This window comes from Marmota marmota, unplaced genomic scaffold, assembly GCF_001458135.2.
Source record: "Marmota marmota marmota unplaced genomic scaffold, marMar, whole genome shotgun sequence".
In the NCBI taxonomy this organism is placed as follows: Eukaryota; Metazoa; Chordata; class Mammalia; order Rodentia; family Sciuridae; genus Marmota; species Marmota marmota.
Genome location: NW_026000119.1, coordinates 9267524 through 9289140, shown reverse-complemented (window position 1 = coordinate 9289140; position 21617 = coordinate 9267524). Strand labels below are relative to the sequence as shown.

The 21617-nt window shown below is 41.4% G+C and overlaps 1 protein-coding gene across 1 annotated transcript in view; it reads right to left on the bottom strand.

The window, feature by feature from the left end:
- Ppef2 (protein phosphatase with EF-hand domain 2) overlaps positions 1-21338 on the bottom strand; it is a 33562-nt gene extending 12224 nt beyond the window's left edge. The window contains exons 1-10 of the mRNA XM_015499192.2: positions 21212-21338; positions 12194-12321; positions 11632-11689; positions 10571-10746; positions 8986-9100; positions 7899-7945; positions 6967-7133; positions 6380-6416; positions 6139-6288; positions 820-1206 (exon numbers count right to left, since the gene is read on the bottom strand). Of these exons, the coding sequence (XP_015354678.1) occupies positions 820-1206; positions 6139-6288; positions 6380-6416; positions 6967-7133; positions 7899-7945; positions 8986-9100; positions 10571-10746; positions 11632-11689; positions 12194-12321; positions 21212-21266 (1320 nt within the window). The 5' untranslated portion in view covers positions 21267-21338. The remainder of the gene's footprint in view (positions 1-819; positions 1207-6138; positions 6289-6379; positions 6417-6966; positions 7134-7898; positions 7946-8985; positions 9101-10570; positions 10747-11631; positions 11690-12193; positions 12322-21211) is intronic.
- Between the last annotated feature and the right edge of the window lie 279 nt (positions 21339-21617).

Genomic DNA, 21617 nt, shown 5'->3' with positions numbered 1-21617 from the left:
GGGGGGAGAGAGAGAGAGAGAGAGAGAGAGAGAGAGAGAGAGAGAGAGAATTTTAATATTTATTTATTTATTTTTAGTTATCGGCGGACACAACATCTTTGTTTGTATCTTTGTTTGTATGTGGTGCTGAGGATCGAACCCGGGCCGCACGCATGCCAGGCGAGCGCGCTACCGCTTGAGCCACATCCCCAGCCCCCTACAACAGTCTTTTAAAAAGACCTTGCTGCCACAGTCTTGTCCCCATGAAATGTGCCCTTCACCTGGATGCCTGTTCATGGGTTTTAGCAAGCATTGTGCCTAATTGAGTAGTGTCCACTGGATATCCATTCTCCTTCTTCTTCCAATATAACAAAATGATTATGTCTGGGATGACATTGAGTCCAACTAAACACTCCTTTTTCCAGTCTCCCTTGAAGCTCGGGGAGGAGGGCATGTGACAAAGTTCTGGAGCCTTTGGAAAGGTCTTAGTTGCCTGATAACAGAGGACAGAAGTTACTGCCTAGCTCTTTTGTCTTTGAGATGTAGCACCCATCTTGCTGACAGGTACAAACTAGCATTTAATACCTTCCAATAAATTGTAGCTTACTTTCTTACCCACTGATGCTAAGTCACTAAACCAGGCAAGAGAGCCCACCTGCTGCGTCTTCCCATTCTTTATGAAACTCTAAAACATAGGAATCATTAAGCAAATACTATTGCTCTTCTGGCATTTTCTAACCCCACAAAAGTATAACCTTCAATTTACACGGAAGGAGGAGATTGGGGCTGTTATTAAATCCTGGGTCCCACCCGATGGCAGTCCAATTCTAGGAAACCCACCTGCCTCCACTCCTGCAGAGTGGGCTCGGGCAGCTCTCCAGGGACTGCGTGGGCTTCCGAGGTCTGGGGCAAGGGCTCCTCCTTCTCCCCAATCCCCGGGAAGTTGGCTCGCTGCTGGCACCGCTCCAGCTCCAGGTCCACCGAGCGCCTCCCCAGCCAGGCCAGCTCGGTGTGCTCAAGCAGGGCGCCGAAGGGGACGCTGGAGGACAGGCTGGCTTTGTGGGCCTTGTCTGAGCCCAGGTGAAAGGGTAGAGAAGGGGGAGAGCGGCTTTGGGAAAGAAACCACGGGGTGGGCGTCTGCGCAGAGCTTGTCTGGTGGGCTTTTCTCTTCTCCTCTGCCTGTCTGTCATTTTCCTTTCTTATCTTGTACCTCAGCGTGGAAACGATCTAAACAGGTCCCAAAAAGACACAGATAATGAAACTGTAGATCCTTTCGGAAAAGCAGTTTTGCACACAGGTCAGTCCTGAAGGCTGGGCTCCACAGACAAATTACTGGTCAATCTGTGCACTGTTTGATGGCCCTTGGCCTAGAACAAGACAGGTACAGACCTTTGAGAGTAAGCCCTAAAAATTTGTATAGCAATTTGATATTGCCATGACATTCAAGCACATGATCAGTGGGCTCATATTTTTCATTTGTATTTAATTTTTTTAATGATTCATATGTATTGTATTTTACAAGTTATTGACCTGTGACTAATTGGAAAATTCTAAAACCTGGATAATTTGAGAAACACTAACCTATGGCATTGTTTCTCTCTAAGAACCTATGATTTTCAGATAAGATGGAAAAGGGCAAATCTTTAGAAGGTCAAATCCTTACTGAATTTCCTAACTTTCATATGTTTCAAATTCATATATTGAGCCCTTTCCAAATAGGTACAATTCTGGGCAGTTCACACAAGTTAACTGATTCTCCTTCATCACCCTTATGAGATAGCATTATTATTTATAGTACAGATAAAAAACAAAGGCACATAGATACTAAGACTTGTCCAGGACTGAAGCCACAGAGTTCTGACTCCAGAGCCCATATTTCTCTGTAGTTCCTTCCCAAGTGTTCCCCAGACCACACAAATTACTATATTACCCATTTTGTAGAACTCTGCAAACCAAACATTAGGAAGTTAGTTTATTTTTTAATTAGCCACAGAAAGTCAGCTGTTAGTATTCTTCCTCAAAGTTCCTCCTACTTCTGTTTTCATAATTAAAAATGATTCTTCCATGACATGATATGTTCTACTGTGACTTAATGTCTCTTCTCTGCCTTTGGGCCAACACACCCTAACAGAATGGTTGAATTCAAAGTTTTCAAGAAACACCAAGGTATAAAAATGTAGAAGCTAAAAAACATAATAATAATTAGGTGCCGGGCAACATGCAGAATTAACAAAAGAAATACCAAGAACTGGTTTTAGGCCTCTCAGGCTCCATGCTCTCTTCAAGAATATAAAAGGGTTGAGATTGCACAGAGGTAGAGAAAAGATTGGTAAAATCCAAGACTTTTGGAGGAAGTTGCAGGCCTTCTCACCTCCACCTCTACCAAAGAGTTATCCTTTTCTTCTTTGAACTGAGTTTGGGTGGATAGGACATAGAACTCAGTTACCAAACCATGAAGAGCCACAACCAGACCTGATAAGTAAGACCAAAGTTCAGAACCGTTGGCCTTTGAATTGGTTGCAATTACTGGATGATTCTTGAAAGTCTCCCTTGGAAAGGGGATGAGCCTGTTTCTATGTGTGGGAAGAAGAGCTGGCATTGGAATTTGGGGAGCCAAAGGGACAAACCAACCTAGAATGTTGCTACCCTAACTTAAATCAGTGTTAATATCTAGCTACCCTTCTTCCTTAGTAATAGAATCCCTGATTCTTATGAGGGCACATAACAACCTAAAATAAAGACTTTACTTGCAAATTTCCCTTTCAGCTAAATGTAGACACATGACTAAATTCTGGTCAATTAAATATGAAAAGGTTTGCTTCATAATTGGATATTCAATTATACAATCATATAAAAGGAAAAAGCATGCCTTTCTTTTACTCTGTTTAATTTCAATTTCTGCTGACTAGAATGTGATCATAATGCTTGGAACTCAAGCGGCCATCTTTGATCATGATGTAACATGGTGAATCAGCAAGACAGAAGAAGTCTGAAATCCTGTGACTTCATAGCATCACTATACCAACCCTGGATTGCTCTCTTTCAGCCTTTGTTTACATGAGAGATATAAACATGTCTTTCGTGAAGTTTTTTGTCACTTCAGTCAAAAGTAAATACCATTTTCACTTTTGTAAGCCACAAATGTTTTCATTTAATCTTGATAACACCTCTGACATGGCTAAGACTATCATTCCTCCCAAATATGTTTTTCAATTTTTGCTGGGGAGATTGGCAGCCATGAAAAAGACAGCATTTTTAGCCTCCCTTCTAGTGAGGGGTAGCCACATACTCACATTCTGACCAATAGGATAAGAATGGGGAGATATGCAAGTTCTATACTGTGAAAAGAGCACTCTTATTCCTTTCCTTCCCCTCTCCTATTGCTTAGGATTTGAATGTGGTAACAAGTTTTCTTGAATGATGCACTCTAGAGATGGGAAATGAGACATAATAATCCTGAGTCTCTGAACAACTTCATAGAACCAAATTGCCATATCAGGCACTTACTGGGTAATGCAAGATTCAAACCCAATCTGGTGGACTCTTTCATGTGTGCCTCATGCAGAGAAACTTTCATATCCAGTAGAGCTGCCCAAACTTGAAGTAGCCTGGCCTGTGTGGTGATGAGTTCCCTGTCTTTGGAATGCTCAGGAAAATGTCATCAAGAATGTTGTAGTGAGAACATGAAAGAAAGAAATTGAAAAAGACCTTAGAAGATGAAAAGATCTCCCATGTTCTTGGATAGGCAGAATTAATATTGTCAAGATGGCCATACTACCAAAAGTGTTATACAGATTTAATGCAATTCCTGTTAAAATCCCAATGTCATTCTTCAAAGAAAAGGTAATCATGAAATTCATTTGGAAAAATAAGAGGCTCAGAATAGACAAAGCAATCCTTGGTGAGAAGAGTGAAGCAGGAGGCTCCACAATACCAGACCCTAAACTATACTAAATGGATATACTAATGGATAACTATACTAAACTACACTATACAGAGATATAGTAACAAAAAACAGCATGGTATTAGCACCAAAATAGACATGTAGACCAATGGTACAGAATAGAAGACACAGAGACTAACCCACATAAATACAGTTTTCTCATATTAGACAAAGGTGCCAAAAGCATACATTGGAATTAACAAAAGAAATACAATAACTGGTTTTAGGCCTCTCAGAAAAGATAGCCTCTTCAACAAATGGTGCTGGGAAAACTGGAAATCCATATGTAGCAAAATGAAATTAAACCTGTGTCTCTCACCATGCACAAAACTTAACTCAAGTGAAACAAGGACCTAGGAATTAAACCAGAGACCCTGCACCTAATAGAAGAAAAAGTAGGTCCAAATCTTCATCATGTCAGATTAGGACCTGACTTCCTTAACATGACTCCTAACACACATGAAATAAAATCAAGAATCAATAAATGGGATGGAATTCAAACTAAAAAGCTTCTTCTCAGCAAGGAAACAATCAATAACATGGAGAGAAAGCCTACAGAATGGGAGAACATCTTTACCATACACACCTCAGATAGAGCACTAATCTCCAGGATATATAAAGAACTCAAAAAACACCAAAAGAAACAAACACCCCAATCAATAAATCGGCTAAGGAACTGAACAGACAATTCACAGAAGATACACAAGCAATCAACAAATATATGAAAAAATGTTCAACATCTCTAGCAATTAGAGAAATGCAAATCAAAACTACTCCAGTCAGAATGGCAATTATCAAGAATACAAGCAACAATAAGAGTTAGTGAGGATGTGGGGGGAAAGGTACACTCAAACATTGCTGGTGGGACTGCAAATTGGTGCAACTACTCTGGAAAGCAGTATGGAGATTCCATAGAAAACTTGGAATGGAACCACCATTTGATCCAGCTATCCCACTCCTCAGTTTATACCCAAATGACTTAAAATCTGCACACTACAATGATGCAGTCACATCAATGTTTATAGCAGCTCAAGTCACAATAGCTAAATTATGGGACCAACCCAGATGCCCTTCAATAGATGAATGGATAAAGAAAATGTGGTATGTATACAAAGTGGAATATTACTCAGCCTTAAAGAAAATGAAATTATGGCATTTGCATGTAAATGGATACAGTTGAACAATATCATACTAAGCAAAATAAGCCAATCCCCCCCCAAAACAAAGGCCAGATGTTTTCTCTGATATGTTGATGCTAATCCATAATGTGGGGGGCAGTAGGGAAGAATGGAAGAAATTTGGGTTGGATGGAGGGGAGAAAGGGGAGGAGAAAGAGTATGGTGGTGGGAAGAATGGTGGAATGAGATGGACATTAATACCCTATGTACATGTACGATTGCATGAATGGTGTGACTCTTCATCATGTACAGCCAGAGAAATGAGAAGTTTGGGTCCATTTGTGTACAATGAGTTGAAATACATTCTGCTGTCATGTATAACTAATTAGAATAAATTTAAAAAAAGAAAAGACTGTTGTAGCAGAGTTTCCTGTGTGGGATGGGCAGTTGGAATAGGGGTACCATAAGGTATAATTCAAATATAAGAGTCTACTATTAAAAGAAAATACAACTTTTACTTTCAAGGTTTTCACTGCTAAAATGAATTGGAAAATAGCCATTTGTTGTTAATAGGCTATAATACATCTGTCTCCCACTCTCCCACCCTTCCACTTCCAACACACACTGGTGATTATAAGTTCCTTCAGGAAAGGCACCATCTCTGGTTCATCTTGATATCTCCCCTAACAATTTCTTTATGCATGGTAAGCATGTAAAACAGATATTTTTTAGTTTAATTGAAATTGATCTTCATCTATGTATCTGCCAGTGGCACCTTCCCTGCATGTGGTAGGTACTAGATGTGTTGAGTTTAAAAATGATATGAATTATTTGGGAAATGGATAGAAGGGTAGTGATTAGAACTATCTAGATCAGGAAAGGCAAATACGTAGCACTAGCTACCTCCTGCCACTCCTGTGTCCATGGTAGACATTACCAGTTGATTACAGCATACTCGCATCTTGATCCCAGCTATGGATTCTCAGTCTTTATGCTCTTCTTAGTCACCAGGAGTCCTCATGCAAAATGACATTTATTTTTTGTTGGTAGTGAAACTGCACATTAAGGTGATATTTGTATTATTTCATGAATCAGTACCTTGTGCCTGTCTAGTTTAGCCAAAAGCTCCAAGTCAGTCCTGTCCGATACTCCACCGTGAAGAATCAGGACTTTCTCATCAATCAGAGTGGCCAATGGAAGCCAACAGAACACATCTTGAAGAGTTCTTAATATTTTCTTTCCATGTACCTGAAAAAAAATGATATTAGCAAGATGTTAAGTTTCAAATAACTTACTCATCTGATTGAAGAGAAACTTTAGCTTATAAAGACAGGCACACCTTATATTTTTGCATCACTTCCTTGGTGAAGCCATATCTAGATACAGAAGGGAAAGTAGGTATTAAAATAAATTTAGTGACAACAGTTAAGGCATGATCACAGTTTTATAAAAAGCACTATATATATATATATATATATATAATATATATATTTATATATATATATAATATATAATATATATATATTTATATATATATAAATATATATATATATTTGAAATATTTAGAAAAGAGACTGAGAAATAATCACCAAAATGTTCAGTTATAACATTATATGTGGATAAAGAAATTGTGAGATATTTTAATTTTCTTTCTTTTGATAATCCATATTTCCCACTTTTTCTATGGTGAATCCTTATAATTTACATGCTAAATAATATGGACATGGGTACAAATTAATAGTCTTATTAGAATTGTAGAATAACATAATTTAAAAAATATTTTAAAATATTATATATTGTGTCTTCTACTTTCAGAAATTAGAAAACCACTTTTCAAAAGTATCTAAAATAAGAAGCTCTAGCAAGATAATTTTTTACAATTGCAACAAGCAAGTATCAAATACCCAAGCATGTTTTGGCTTGTACCGTAAGTTCATCAAATGGTCCTCGTGATTTCCTCGGTTAAGATGGAACTCTTTGGGGTAAACCAACATGAAGGCAAAAAGAACCATCAGGATCTCTATTGAATCCTTGCCTCGATCCACGAAGTCACCATTGAACACGTATGCTCGCTCTGGTGATGGGAGGCCATTCTTCCCAACACAAAGATGAGTTCAAGAGCCAGTGGGGGAAAGAGAATAGAAAATCTGGTTAAAGCCAATGGCCATCTGACCATCAGGTCTATAGCCAATTCTTTGCTTTCCACATCTCCTCCAAATGTGAAACATCACTCAAAGATGGAAATATTTTCTACTGTTATATTTCCTTTCCAGCAAAGATGAGCTTATGAGATGATTATCAGAATGACACGTTATAGAAAGCCAGACTGTCCATGTGGTGTGCAGTAAAGGGCACTGGAAATGTGATCTGAAGGCCAGCCTAAGTTCTGGCAACATCATAATAACAGCTGCTGCGGATTCCTCAGGATTAAACAAGATAATATGTAGGAAAATGCTTTGGGAAATGAGTATATGTATAAAGCAACGTTACATTGATAAAACATAATTATATTCATATACTGTTACATGTTCTACATTTTATAGCTAAAAATAGATATAAAATAGTTTACACCTATTGGTTGCTTTGATAATAATCAATTTTCTTTATCTGGAAAAAAATCAATTGATGAGTAATGCTTTCTTCTACTTATTAAGCTAACATAGTTCACAAATAATATTTCCAGAATATAATGCAATGATGACTTTTATATTATATATTTTCTACCTAGAAGCAAATATTATTAAAAATAATATTTTAAGAATCCAAGCAATATTTAAGCATTTGTTTAATAGATACTGTGTTTTAGGTTCTAAATTAAGCCTCAGAGCAAGTAAGAAACTTAATTGGAACATTCATACCTTATAAAATATAAATATTAAGTCATCTAACTGGCCATGTAAATCTCCTAAAAAAAAAAAAAAGAAGAATATCAGTGCTGATTGACTCTTACTATTGTTTCTAATTTTTACTATAAAAGGGAAAATACTGTTTCTAGAAAAATCTGACAAGGTTAAGAAATCAAGGGTTACTAATTTTTTCCATATGTGAGATAAATATTCATTTCCCCTTGTTGCAGAGATGGTTAATACTGAAAGCAGAAAGCACAAGTTTGTCATAAGTAGTATTTTATAATAAAGAGTAAATGGCCTACATTTTTTTACTGAAGAAAAGATGGGACAGAATAATGTAGGGTCGCAACCCAGGTGAGAACTGGAGAGTTTTGCCCCTGTTAAAGTTGGAAGCTGCCACTCACTTATGGACCAGTGTTAGGAGGAGATTCTTTAAGAGAAGTTGTAAAATCTAGACTTTACTATGAAATCCTCTAATTTTCAAATGTTGAGAACACTGATTTTAAAAGCTTTAAAAACATTGTAGGGCAAACAGGACATATATACAGGCTGCATGTGGCCCTTGAAGTGCCAGTTCACGGTCCCTGGCGTGGACACAGCCTCCCTGGGATATAGTGTGGGCATCAGTCTATTTGGATGCTTGACATCATGAGAAAATACAAGGAAATGGAAGAACCTCTCATTTGCAGGACTTCTCTCTGGAAGAGGAATGTATATGGATGGAAGGAATAATTCCTTAGGCATTGGGGGGCTTGCTCATGTACCAATGAATAAATTCTCTTCTAACAAGGAGGGTCTGTCTGGTGGTTTGCAGGGGTTTTGTTCTCAGTGGGGAATGAGAGTTTGCAGTCAATATGAATTGCTTTGAAAACTAAAGCAGAGGCTGAGCCCTGGGCTCCAACGTTCCCCCTCTCTGAACCATGGCTTCCTTAACTAAATATGGGGAAATCTGTAAATGGTCAATTTAAGGGCGTGAAACTTGACCTGCCCACTTGCCACTGCACCTCCCTTGGGACAAATCCTGCTCCTGCCCTTCTCCAAGGGAGAGCTTTCTAGTTTGTGTCTAACAAGGGGAGTCATTCAGGCAGGTTCTTACCACACACTGTGATCTCCTCGCTGTAACAGGTGGAGAGCCGGTTGATGTTAGGCAGCTGCGCCAGGTGTTTCCTGGCCTCATACAAAAGATTCAAGACGTATCTAGCATGGAGCTGCTACTAGGAAGAAGAGGAGGTAGGGAACAAAACAACACAGGTGGCCCTCAACTTTGCTGCTTAACGACCCCAATCACTAAAGACATCAAAAGTGACCCCAGTGAACTGCTCCTAGGACTCTGCCCAGAGCCTTCCTCTCTCACCCATCTTCTGCTCTTGTATCTGCTTCTCATCATCTCATTTTCCCCTCCACAGATACTGAGCTCATTTGCTCTTCCTAGTTACTCCCTAAAATCCTTCCTCTCCTTTAGCTGGGGAGCAGCTCATGATTATTTCTATAGACTATTAATAAGTACATGTATGTTAATGGCATCTGGTGACCCTGACACTGCCAAGAAACAACTCACTGCTCTTGCAGTGAGTTATCTTCGTGTGAAAGAGGGGAAAGACTGGCATCTGGCATCTTCGTATGAAAGAGGGGAAAGAGCCAGAATCTGACCACTTCTCACCTCTGCCTCTACCACAGGGTTTCAAGCCATTAACATCTTTTGCCTGGATCACTGCATTATGAGAACTGCTGACATCAGCCCTTCCCTGTACGCGCTCTCCTTACACAGCAGCCCAAAGTACCATTTTAAAAAGCAAGTCACACCAGGTGTGAGGGCACATGGCTGTCATCCCAATGACTCAGAAGGCCGAGGCAGGAGGATCTTATATTCAAGTTCAGCCTTGAACAACTCAGCAATTTAGCAAGACCCTCCGCAATTTAGACCCTGTATCAAAATTAATAAAAAAGGCTGGGGTGTATCTCAGTGGTACAGTGCCCCTGATTTCAATTCCTGATACCAAAATATATAAAATTTGAAAGGAAGCCACACACTGTTCTCAATGTCTCCTCATCTTGCTCTGAAGAATAAAAACTCCACTCCTCCCCAACTCATCTCCTCTTCCCCTGGCTCTCCTAAGAAACACCTGAACAGCCCAGACGAGTTCCAGCCTCAAGCCTTTTCCATTTGTCCCCTCTGCCTAAAATACTCTTTCTCCAGATATTCACAGGGCACCACCTTGTACCTTTGCTCAAAAATCACCTTCCCAGGCCACTCTATGAAATTGCTGACCCTCCCCCTCACAAGTGACATTTATCTTTCCCATCGCTTTTTGTTGCCTTCTAACATGTCACAGAATTGACTTTTTACTGTTATTTGTTATTTATTATCTGCCTCTTCCATGAGGGCAGGGATATGTATCTGTCTTGTTCACTGCTATATCCCCAGTGCCCAGAATAGTGTGGGCCCACAGCCGACTCCATAATCATGTGCAGGATGCTTACATGATCAGGAGGTGCTTTGACTCAGGAAAACCGGCTGAAGGACCAAGGGTCCTGGCTTAGCAAAGGGAACATGCAGTCTCACCAGGCAGCGCATGGTATGAACACCCCAAGGCCAGGGCCATTCTTTCTGTGCTGCCGTTGGTCTCCCTTTGCACATGGCATGGAGTGGGTGGGGACCCAGTCTCTCCAGGTGAGCTTACTTGTTTCAGTCTGAAAGCTTCCACCAGGGCAGTGGCATGGTCAGGGAGGAGCGGGAAGGAGAGATGTGGTCCTGTGTAACTGTCTGGCACCTCGATGGATTCGTAGTCACTGTATTTCTCCATCTCGGCCTCCTGGGGGAATCTCTCCTCAGTGAACATGCGGTCCAGGAACTCCCCTAGTCAGACAGAAAAGGGGGGCTGACTTGTGATCGGACATGCAGTCCACGGCGCCACAGAACCTAGTCCACCCTGGACCAGAGCTGGAGTGGGACCTGGCCAGACTGGCATCAGCTCCCATAAAGGAAAAGTAAAAGGGAACCCAGGACGCCTGGTATGGGTGGCAGGGAAGGTTTTGTTTTCATGTTAATAAAGACATTAACTGGTAATGGACTCTATTTTTATTTTAAAAGATCAACATTTGTCAAACTGAGAAAGTGCAGACTTGTGAGGCTTGGGTGTGTAAGCAGGAGGAAAGGGCACAGGCAGGGTGGGAGGAGTTGGTAGGCCTTCAAGGTGCACTCTAAATGTGGCAGAGGCCCAGCCGGCTCCGTGCCTGAAGCTACCTCCAGCTGCCTGCCTCTGCCTCTCCAGCCTGGATGCACTGAGGGCCTCATGTAGCAAGCCATATAGACTGTGCAACCCAACCTCCCATCCCTGCTCCCAATCAGTGACTCAAGAGCTGACATCTACAGACCCTAGTTCCCTCATCTGTAGGTGGGACTATTCTGAGGCTTGTGCTCTGTGCTATTTCCCACTTCTCCCCTCCCAGTTGCTGGCTGAGTGACTCACCCTTGATTGGCTGCCTCCCTTTCATGAGCTTCCCCCCACATCCACCCCCTAGTGTTTTCTGCACTGTAACAAACTCCTTACAACCTAACTAGGCATGTTTCTAGGTGTGTTTGGGGGAGAACCAAGAATAAAATTCCAATCTGTTGTCAGCCCTTCACTCATTCACTGGCTGTCACCAGATTCGTGGTCTCAATCCCTGTGCATCCTCCACCCCACTCTGATATCTACGACCTTCAGACAGGAGGACATGCCCCACGGCAGTTCATACTCACTCTCATGGTGGCTGTCTGGGGTGAAGTGATCCATAAGGTAACTGAAGAAATCATGGAGCTGTAAAAGAATCCAATGAGCCTTAGTAAATGGCTGGAAATGGAGACTATCGTGCTAAGTGAAATAAGCTGGTCCCCCAAAAAACAAAGGCCAAATGTTCTCTCAATAAGGGGTGGAGGGAGGGAAGAATAGAAGTTCATTGGATTAGACAAAAAGGAATGAAGGGAAGGGTGGGGGATGGGACTAGGAAAGACAGTAGAGTGAATGGGACATAACTTTGCCATGTTCATCCATGAATACACGACCAGTGAAACTCCACACCATATACAATCTCAAGAATGGGATCCTAATTAGAATAAGTTTTACTCCCTGTATGTGTAATATGTCAAAAACACTCCACTGTCAAGTATATCGAAATAGAACAAATAAAAAATTAAACTTAAAAAATGAGGGAAGAGAGAACCTGGGCGTGTCCAGACTGGTTGCACCTTTTGAGCACCTGGGGTTTGCTGCCCAAGGCCTAGAAAGCAGAACTAGAGGCAGCCCCGGCTCCTCCCTCCGCACCTTGACCTGGTCTTGCTGCCCAGCATACTCTATGGACTGGAAGATGCTCCAGGTGCACTGCCGTCTCATCTCCAGGCGGGCCGTGTAGCGCCGGTACCATCTCTGAATCAGGACCGCTGCCTTGAAGGCTGTGACACAGATGGAGATACAAGCCTGTGAGCTGGGACTCCCCAGGTGGGGGATGGGGAGCAGGGCGAGGGAAGTACCCAGACCCTCTCCCACTACACATGTGGGGACAAAATGGAGGGGACAGCACTAACCATTGATGCCTGTAGGAAGGTATTTGCTTTATTTCTGGTCATAGACATTTTCTTTCAACCCATCCCAAACTCACCTCCATTCATACCATTTATTGATGAAAATATTTATAGGTTACACTAACCCCTTCCCTTATCCCAACTCACCCCTGTCTGAAGGGATGCATTCCCAACCCTCAGTGGATGCCTGAAACAGTGGATAGTACTGAAACCTATATATTTTATTTTTTCCTTAGTGAGTCAAAAACTTCCACCTTTTACTTGAAGGAAACACTTTACAGCTTCTCTTGATATATCTGAATTGCCAGCATTACTACTCTAATGCTTTGAAGCCATTATTAAGTTAAAAAAAAAACGATTTACTTGAAAACAAGCACTATGATACTGCAATGGTTGATTTGATAACTGAGATGACTACTAAGTGACTAATGGGCAGGTAGAGTATACAGTATGGATACACTGGATAAAGAGATGATTCAAGTCCTGGGTGGGATGGAGCTGGACACTATTACACTATTCAGAACAGCATGCAATTTAAAACTTATAAATTGTTTATTTCTGAAAATTTTCATTTAATATTTTCAGATTGTGATTGACTATGGATAAAAGAAACAGTAGAAAGTAAAATCATTGATAAGGCGGGGGAGGGACTACTGTACAGACAGAAAGGTTGTACTCTGAGGATTCTGGAGAGATTTTTAAGAATTCAGTACCCTGGAAGACTGGGATAATGTGGGGAGTGAGAAAAGGGGAGGACATTTGATATTATCACAATAGATCGAATCTCAGGAGATCTGGGTCCTGTGCCTGGAACAGCCCTGCCAAGCTATATGGCCACAGACAGCTCATTTTGTGCCTTCATGTGTTCATCTGGAAAAGGGGTTGGACTAGATGAAGATGGGGAAAACAAACATTAAACCCCCAAATTAATATTTCACAGTGCCAGGGGTGAAGAGTATTTCCCAGTCCTGTTTGGTGATATCTCTGTGAGTCTTAGGCACACCCATCATAAAATATCCATGACTGCATCTTTGGGCTTCTCCTTTTTGCCAGGACCTGTGTCAGTTGACCTTGTAGGGAAAATTAGGATGTGTTAGCCTCATCTGACGTTTAGGACCTCTTATGGTTTGAATATGAGTTGTTCCCCCAAAACTCCCATTAATACAGGGATATTGAGGCTGGGGCTGGGGCTCAAGTGGTAGAGCACTTGCCTAGCATATGTGAGGCACTGGGTTCAATCCTCAGCACCACATATAAATAAATGAATAAAATAAAGGTCCATTAATATCTAATAAACATATTTTTTAAAAAATACAGAGATATTTAAAGGTAAAATGATTAGATTATGAAAGCTGTGACCTCAGTCCATTTTAGTTTGAATGGACTGACAGGATGAAAATTGTAGGTAGGTGGGACATAGCTGGAGGAGGTGGGTTACCAAGGACATGCCCTGCAAGGGTACATCTTCCGTGTAGTCCCTTCCCCCTGAATACACATCTCTCCATCTCTCCCCACCCCCCTCTCTCCTGCCATGAATGGAGAATCTTCCCCCTGCAACGCCCTTCTCCCATGATGAGCTGCCTCATCGCAATGGACTTGGCTGTCTGTGGACTGAGACCTCTGATACCATGAACTAAAATAAACTTTTCCCCCTCTAAATTGTTCTTGGTGGACATTTGGGTCACCGTGGTCAACTATTGTTGCCAAAGGAGGGGACAGCTGTCCAACGTAAGTAACTGGATTCTTCTTAAGCTCCTGTGGACATGCTGCTAGTGATGAATGGACTATTTGTGGACAAAGCTGGATTAAAAAGCAAACCCTGCAGGTTAACTGAGGTCAACCTCGTGAATAATAGACAGATTGACTTAATCTATTTAGCTTGCATTAGAGAGTTGATCAATTTCTTGCTGATTTCCTTAAGAGGAAAGATGATGGTGAAGTGAGAAAAGAGAAACTGGAAAGAATTTAAGCAGAGTTAATTTTGATTTCCTGTGAAATTAAAAGTAAGTATTTCTCAAAGCTACTTGCTAAATAATAAATGATGAGGACGAAGTTTTACCAATCAAATTCTGTAAAACCATTTCCAGAATCATTGATGAAATATGCAGAATAGGCACTATAGATTCTATAGGAGCTGTTGGTAAATCCGGAGATTTCTGCACTTGCTCTAGACCTGCAGCATCAGAATTTCTAAAAGTATAACCCCGGAAGGAATCAACAAGCTCCACACATCATTCTTACTTGCACCAAGGTTAAGATCCACTGAAGAAGATCATGGACAGGGACGTTGGTTGCTAATACCTTGCCCCCAACCTTCTAAAGCAAGTGCTGCCAATAACTAGACATCCTCAGCTCTGCTTTGGCTATTTTTCCTCTTTCTCCCAGCTCTCTACCTGGGGTCTAGGTAACCTTTAATTGCGGGATACTTTAGGATCCTTTACCCCATCATCTGTTTTCAATAGCACAATACCAAGTATTCGGACACCTCTTACTTGGACTACATATAAAACTAATCCGAGGTACTGCTAGTGATGAATGGACTATTTGTGGATAAAGCTGGATTAAAAAGCAAACCCTGTGGGTTAACTGACGTCAAACTCATGAATAGTAGACAGAGTTTTTATGTGCCAGTTAGAAATGGAATGCTTAAACAGATTGTGGAATTCCCCATACCCACAATGCATTAAAAACAAACAAACAAACAAACAAAAAAACACTGCATATTGCAGGGATTCTGGATCAATGGTAGAGTGCTTGTCTACCATTTATGAGGCACTGGGCTTCATCCCTGGCACCAGAAAAACAATACAAAAGTGAGAAATGCTGCATAAAGTGATTTGGAAAAAAATTAACAGAGAGCTGAAGTCAAAACAATTAAAGGGGGGCTGGGGTTGTGGCTCTGCTGTAGAGTACTTGCCTGGCACATGTGAGGCACTGGGTTCAATTCTCAGCACTGCATATAAAAAAATAAATAAATAAAATAAAGTTTCATTGACAACTAAAAAATATTTTGAGAAAATAAAATGAAATAAAAACAATTAAAGGGAAATCTCCAGATGTCAGAAATGAGGAAAGAATCTATAGCCAAAAGCACCTGGAGGCACTGATGTCAGTCAGCTCCCAGGGGAATATGGAACAGAGAGTCCCAGTAGCTGGTCTCTGTGGACTGCGAGGCTCTATAACTGACAGTCTGCAAAAAGGCAAGAGCTGGGGAAGTTTCTGTTCCTGATGGAAACAGGTAAATCTTTGCCTCCCAAACTCACTCACAGCAGGGAATGAGCTGACATAAACCCAAAGTCCCCTGTGAGAGAGGAAGTCTCAGCCTGTGCCATGTGTGGGTTGCCTTCTTGTCACTAGGTAAACAAACCTGAGCCGAAGCTAACTCAAAAATGTGTCCACAAAAAAGACAAAGTGTTGGGAAAAAATGTTTGCAGACAAATTGGGAAAAAGTGTTTGCAGTTTATATTACAGATAATTGATATCCCCACTATATTAAGAAATTCAAAAAGGAAAGAAGAAAAAAACCAATTAACTGGGGGGTGGGGTAAACAAGAGATGTAAAGAGACAGTCCAGTGGAAAAAGAAGCACAAGGTTTAAACCTATGCAGATATTTGACCTCACTCATAATAAGAGAGAGAAGTTAAAACTGCTGACAGACGTATTTTCACCTATTAGATGGTTATAAATATAAAATTTGGCACTGTGCTCTGTTAGTGAGGCTGGGAGGTAACAGATATTTTCCACAGGCTAAATTGTATGTCCCCCAAATTCATTTGTTGAAATTGAGGTACCCCAGTACTTGAGAATGTGACACTATTTGGAGAGAGGGCCTTAAAGAGGTGATTAAGTTAGAATAAAGTATATGATGGGCCCTGATCAAATGTGATTGGTGTCCTTATAAGAAGAAGAAATATGGACATACAGAGATACCAGGGAGTTTTGTGTACAAAGGAAAGCTGTGTAAGAACACAGCAAAAAGGCCTTCATCAACATGTCAAGGGGAGGGGGTCCAGGGGAAATCAAGACCTTGGACTTCCAGCTTCCAGAACTGTGAACAAATACATTTCCGTTGCTTAAGATACCCAGTCTGTGGTATTGTTCTAGCAGCTCTAGTAAACCAACACAACATCACTGGTGGGAATGCAACTGGAGAAGAATTTAGCAATATCTGACAAAATTACATAGGGATTTACTCTTTGACCCCACAATCCCATTATATTGAAAGAAATCTATGACAGAAATAAACTGACAAAAATATGAAAAGCTGTATGCACGAGTTGTAATAGAAAAGCACTATAAACTATTCAGTTATCTGGGGACCTGACTGAGTAAACAAAACTACTATCATATAACGGAGTATAGAGAGATACAAAAAGGAATAGGGGATATTGCTCTTCTGCTATGGCACAATCTACAGAATATGTTATTAAGCAAAATAAGGAAAAGGATAGGGTGTATTGGATATTACCATTTATCTAAGAAAAGGGAAACTGTGAACACACACGCACACACACACACACACACACACAATGCTTATTTTTTTAGGAAAAATAAAACCAAAAATTTCTTTAAGTTTTGTAGTTGTAGATGGACAGAATGCCTTTATTTATTTGTTTATTTATTTATTTTTTAAATGTGGTGCTGAGGATCGAACCCAATGCCTCACACATGCTAGGCAAGCACTCTGCCACTGAGCTATAGCCCCAACCCCCTTCAAAAATTTATATAATTACTTATAGGTGGAAGAAACCAAGTGTAAAGGACAGAGACAAAAATTATACTTCTCTGAGTGGACCTTTTGTAGATTTGACTTTGGAACTGTGGAAGACTAAAGATGACAGCAAATTCTTTGATACTTCTCTCACCAAGGGGCGGAGTCTATGTCTACTCCTTGCAAATCGAGGTGGGCTTTCTGATCCCTGTGACTGGGAGGATGCAGCGGAAATGAGACTGTGCTGGTTTCCAGGCTCAGATCTTAAGAATTTAACCGCTTCTGCTTCCTGCTTCTTGGAGTTTGCTTTTGAATGCTCACCTAGGGGAAGCCAGCTGCCATGGTCTCAGACTAGTCTCAGCTTGACTAGTCTGAGACCAACCACTAATGGTGTGAGAAGCGAGACCCACGGGAGGCCTGCAAGATGAGGTATGGCTTGGGGAGAGAGGCTGGGCACAGTGAGAAGCCACATGCTTTGTGAAGAGCCAACTTAGAAGAAGAGTCTCCAGTCCTAGGTGCACCGGGCATCATATAAACCACCCAGCTAGGCCCTTGGCAATATCCGAACGCACAAAGTCATGAGCAGAATAAAATAATTATCATAAGCCTCTAATACTTCAATGGTTTGTTATACAGCCTTATGTAACTGGAAGAGGGATGGTATAAAAGCTTCATAAAATTATAAAACAAATTTAAATCAAAATGAAAAAAAGAGAACAGTCTCTAAAAACCAAAAGCAAAAAGTAAAGCGATCCTAACCTTGTGTAAGTTGGTGGCCTCACCCACACAGAAAGGAGTTATTTCAAATAACTTGAAAATTCAGAAACTTGTACATCCCTAGAGGATATATTTGAACCAAAAAAAAATTACAAAGAAATCTTAAAGAGTTTCTAGCAACCATATTTTCATATTTTTATTGTTGTTCTGAAACTATATAAATTGTAGGATAAATAGCATTATGTTAATGTCATTATAGAAATGTTTAACAAAGAGAAAGTGTATATAAATATCATTATCAAGGCTGTTAAGTAAAAATATTGCCATCCTAAATTGGTCATGTTTGTTTCTCTTCAAATAATACCTGCTTTGTGACTCTGTTCACTGAAAACACCTAGAAAGGACACCCAGCCTGGGAGCAATGAACACCACAGAGCCCTGGAGAAACAGCTGCTCCTGATCCTAGGCAAAGACCACTCGGATTGAGCTCGGCACCTTGCCACACTAGGAAGCAGGGCAGCCACGGGCTTCCAGAGATGCCCTGACAAACCAGGTGCTGATGCTGGTGCTCCCCCCAACACAAGCCCCTCCTTCAGCTCTGTGCCCGTCCTCACTCCCTCACTGTGTTCCTCTGGTGGGGCCAGTTCATACAGAAGCTGGCTCTCCCCACTCTAGGGACATTAAATGCTATTCTTTCTCCACTGTCCCCTTATTCACATTGACAGGTCAGACTTTTCAGAGGTAAGTTAGTCAAAGACTCTTAATTTTTTTCTCAGAGTACTAATTCTTCCCGGGTCTTCACCATGGGAGACCCATAGACCTCCATATAGACTTATTTGGGTGGTCACAGTTAAAGGAATCAGCTGACTGTGCAGAAGGGATAGAGAAAGGGAGACCCCCTCAGGGTTCCAGGGTGCCCGCCACCCTACACATCCATCACAGCCTTCTTTTCCAAAGATAGTTAAAATAATAACACATTTAACTGGCATGTTATGGTTTAAAAGTTCTTCTGCATACACTGTTTCATGGAAGACAATATTGAAAGGTGGGGGGGCAGTTTATATCTGTATCTTTAAAATGGAGATTAATCAAACAGAGTTGTTGAGCAGATAAATAAAATAATGTATGTAAAGCATGTAGTGAGCGCTCCCTAAGGAAAACCACTGTCTTTATTGATTTATCTGCATTTCATGGATGGCACAGAGCACATTATGGTTTGAATATGAAGTGTCCCCCAAAAGCTCCTGTGTTGATGCAGGAAAGTTCAGAGGTGAAATGATGAGATCACGAGAGCTGTAAATGAATCAAGTCTCTCCTATTTGAATGGACTAAGAGGGTGGTCACTATAGGCAGGTAGGGTGTGGCTGGAAGAAGGAGGTTACTGGGGCATCCTTTGGGATTTATATTTTGTCCCTGGTTCCCTGATCTCTCTCTTCTCCCTATTTGCCATGAGGTGAGCTGCTTTCTTCCACCACACCCTTCTGCCATGATGCTCGGCCCCACCTCAGACCCAGAGGTATGGAGTCAGCGGACCATGGACTGAACCTCTGAAACTATGAGTCACAAATAAACTTTTCTTCTGCCAAGTTGTTCTTGTCAGGCATCTGGGTCACAGCAGTGAAAAGTTGACTAACACAGTGTCCTTGACCAGTAGCACACCTCCAGGGAAGAGCAGGGCAGGAGCCCAGGTTTCTGACTCAAACACCTTCTCTCTTTCCCCTTCACCCTGGTCACTGTGACTTACGCATCTTCCCCTCCAGACTTGGCTGGTCAGTCCTCACTTTAGGAGGATATCCATGACTTGTTCTAACCACTTACTTACCCAAAAGGTAAAAGCCACTTTTAATTTTATCTTATGATTTTTTTTGCTTGTTTACTTCAACTTTCAGTACAGCCTTCAAAGGATGTAAAAGCTCCCCTCCCACCTCTCTGGATACTCTCCATCTTGGCAGGATCACAAGGTCCATGAATATCTCCTCGTCCCAGCATTCAGACATTCACGAACAGCTAACCTTGGTTTATTTTGAAGCCACCCCCAAATTTTGGTACCAAAGGTAGCTAATACTTACTTCGATACTTACTGTGATCCACATTCTGTTGTAAGTACTGAGTCTTAACTCATTCATTTAATACTCATAACAAACACGTGCGGGGACATACTCTTGTTATTTTCTCTGGTTTAAAAACTGAGAATACTAAGATCAAAAGAAATTAAAAGGATCTCATTTACAGGTGGTAAGTAGTAGAGCCAAGATTTGAACCCAGACCCTCTGGCTCTTCACTCTGTGTTACGTAGTAGTGATGGTCTGTGTTTGATACAAAAACCTTCCCAGCTGAACTTGTCAAAGTGTTAGCAGCTACACACCCTTCTCCATTTTCTTTTTTCTATCACTCTTCATTCCATGCTGTGGTTGACTTTTACCCTCAGCTTGGATTTGGTTCTATCAATGTTCCAGTTATAGTCCCAGCACTAAATCGCAGGTGTGTTTACCTGGCATTTAATTAGTATCTCATCTGTGCTGAGGGTGACCGTGCTCTTGAAACATTCTTCTTTTGGTTCCTAAGATATCACGTGCTCCTTGCTTGCCTCCTCCACCTCTGGCTCCCTCTCCTCAGCCTCCTTTGCAGGTTCTTCCTCATCTACATGCTGCTAAAGTGCTGGAGTCCCTCATGACTGTCCTGGGCCCCAGGCTGTGCTCTGTCCTTGCTCTGCCTCCAGGTTATCTCCTGTCAGGGCTTCAACAACCATCTACCATTCTTCCATCCACTTCACCCCTCCAACTCATCGTCACAGAAGCCGGAAGGATGTTTTAAATAGGTAAATCTTATTATAGAACTCTCTAGTTTGAATTCCTCTTTGGTTCTTCACCCTTTTAGGGTAAAGTTTAAAATCCTACAAGACCCCAAGACCTGGGTCCTGCCTACCTCAGCAGCCTCATCTCATGTCACCCTCCTTCTCTGTCACTTCAGACCCTTCAGATCCTTGACCACACCTTGGTTCTTCCGGTCACGTGTCCCTTGCCCATGCTGTACTTACTCTCTGCCTGGGATGCTTTTCATTCTCTTTTTTTCCCACCTTTATTTTTTTTTTTTTTTCACTTGTATGGGTTTAGTTTTGAGATAAACTCCAAGGGAGGACATTAACTCTCTGGGAAAATTTTAATTCTGTCAAATAAAGTTGTCTTGAGCATTCTGGTGGTCATGTTTCAAGGGGAAACTGATTTCTAAGAGTTGCCTTGAGAAGAAATGTAATGGTTTTCTGCTTCCACCTTGAGAAGCCCCACCACATGCAACATGGATTTTGGGGTACCTGGAACAGGGGAAACACATACCTTTCTCTGCATTCTGAAAAGCAAAATGATGATGGATAGAGGTGCTGCTCCCCATGGTTTAAATACAGTGTTCCCACCAGACGCAGAGAGCAGATCCACGGGGCAGTGAGCTGTTTGATGATGAGAGGGGGAAACTGTAATAGGGAAATTCAGGTAGAGTGTTAGGAAGGACAAATTGTCTCCGAGAGAGACCAATTGCCCTCATGTGAGAGCATCCCTCCCACCTCTCCAGCCCCAGTGCACAAGGTGTTCCTCCCCTTCCATTTGTCACCCCATCTCTATCTTGTTTTCTACTGGCTTTTCCTTTACAGTCTAGAAACAAACTGGCTTCTGCTGCATTTTCAGAGCAAATCTTCATAATCATAATTACCCTTTGACCTCCTCTTATGGTTTGGGTATGAAGTCC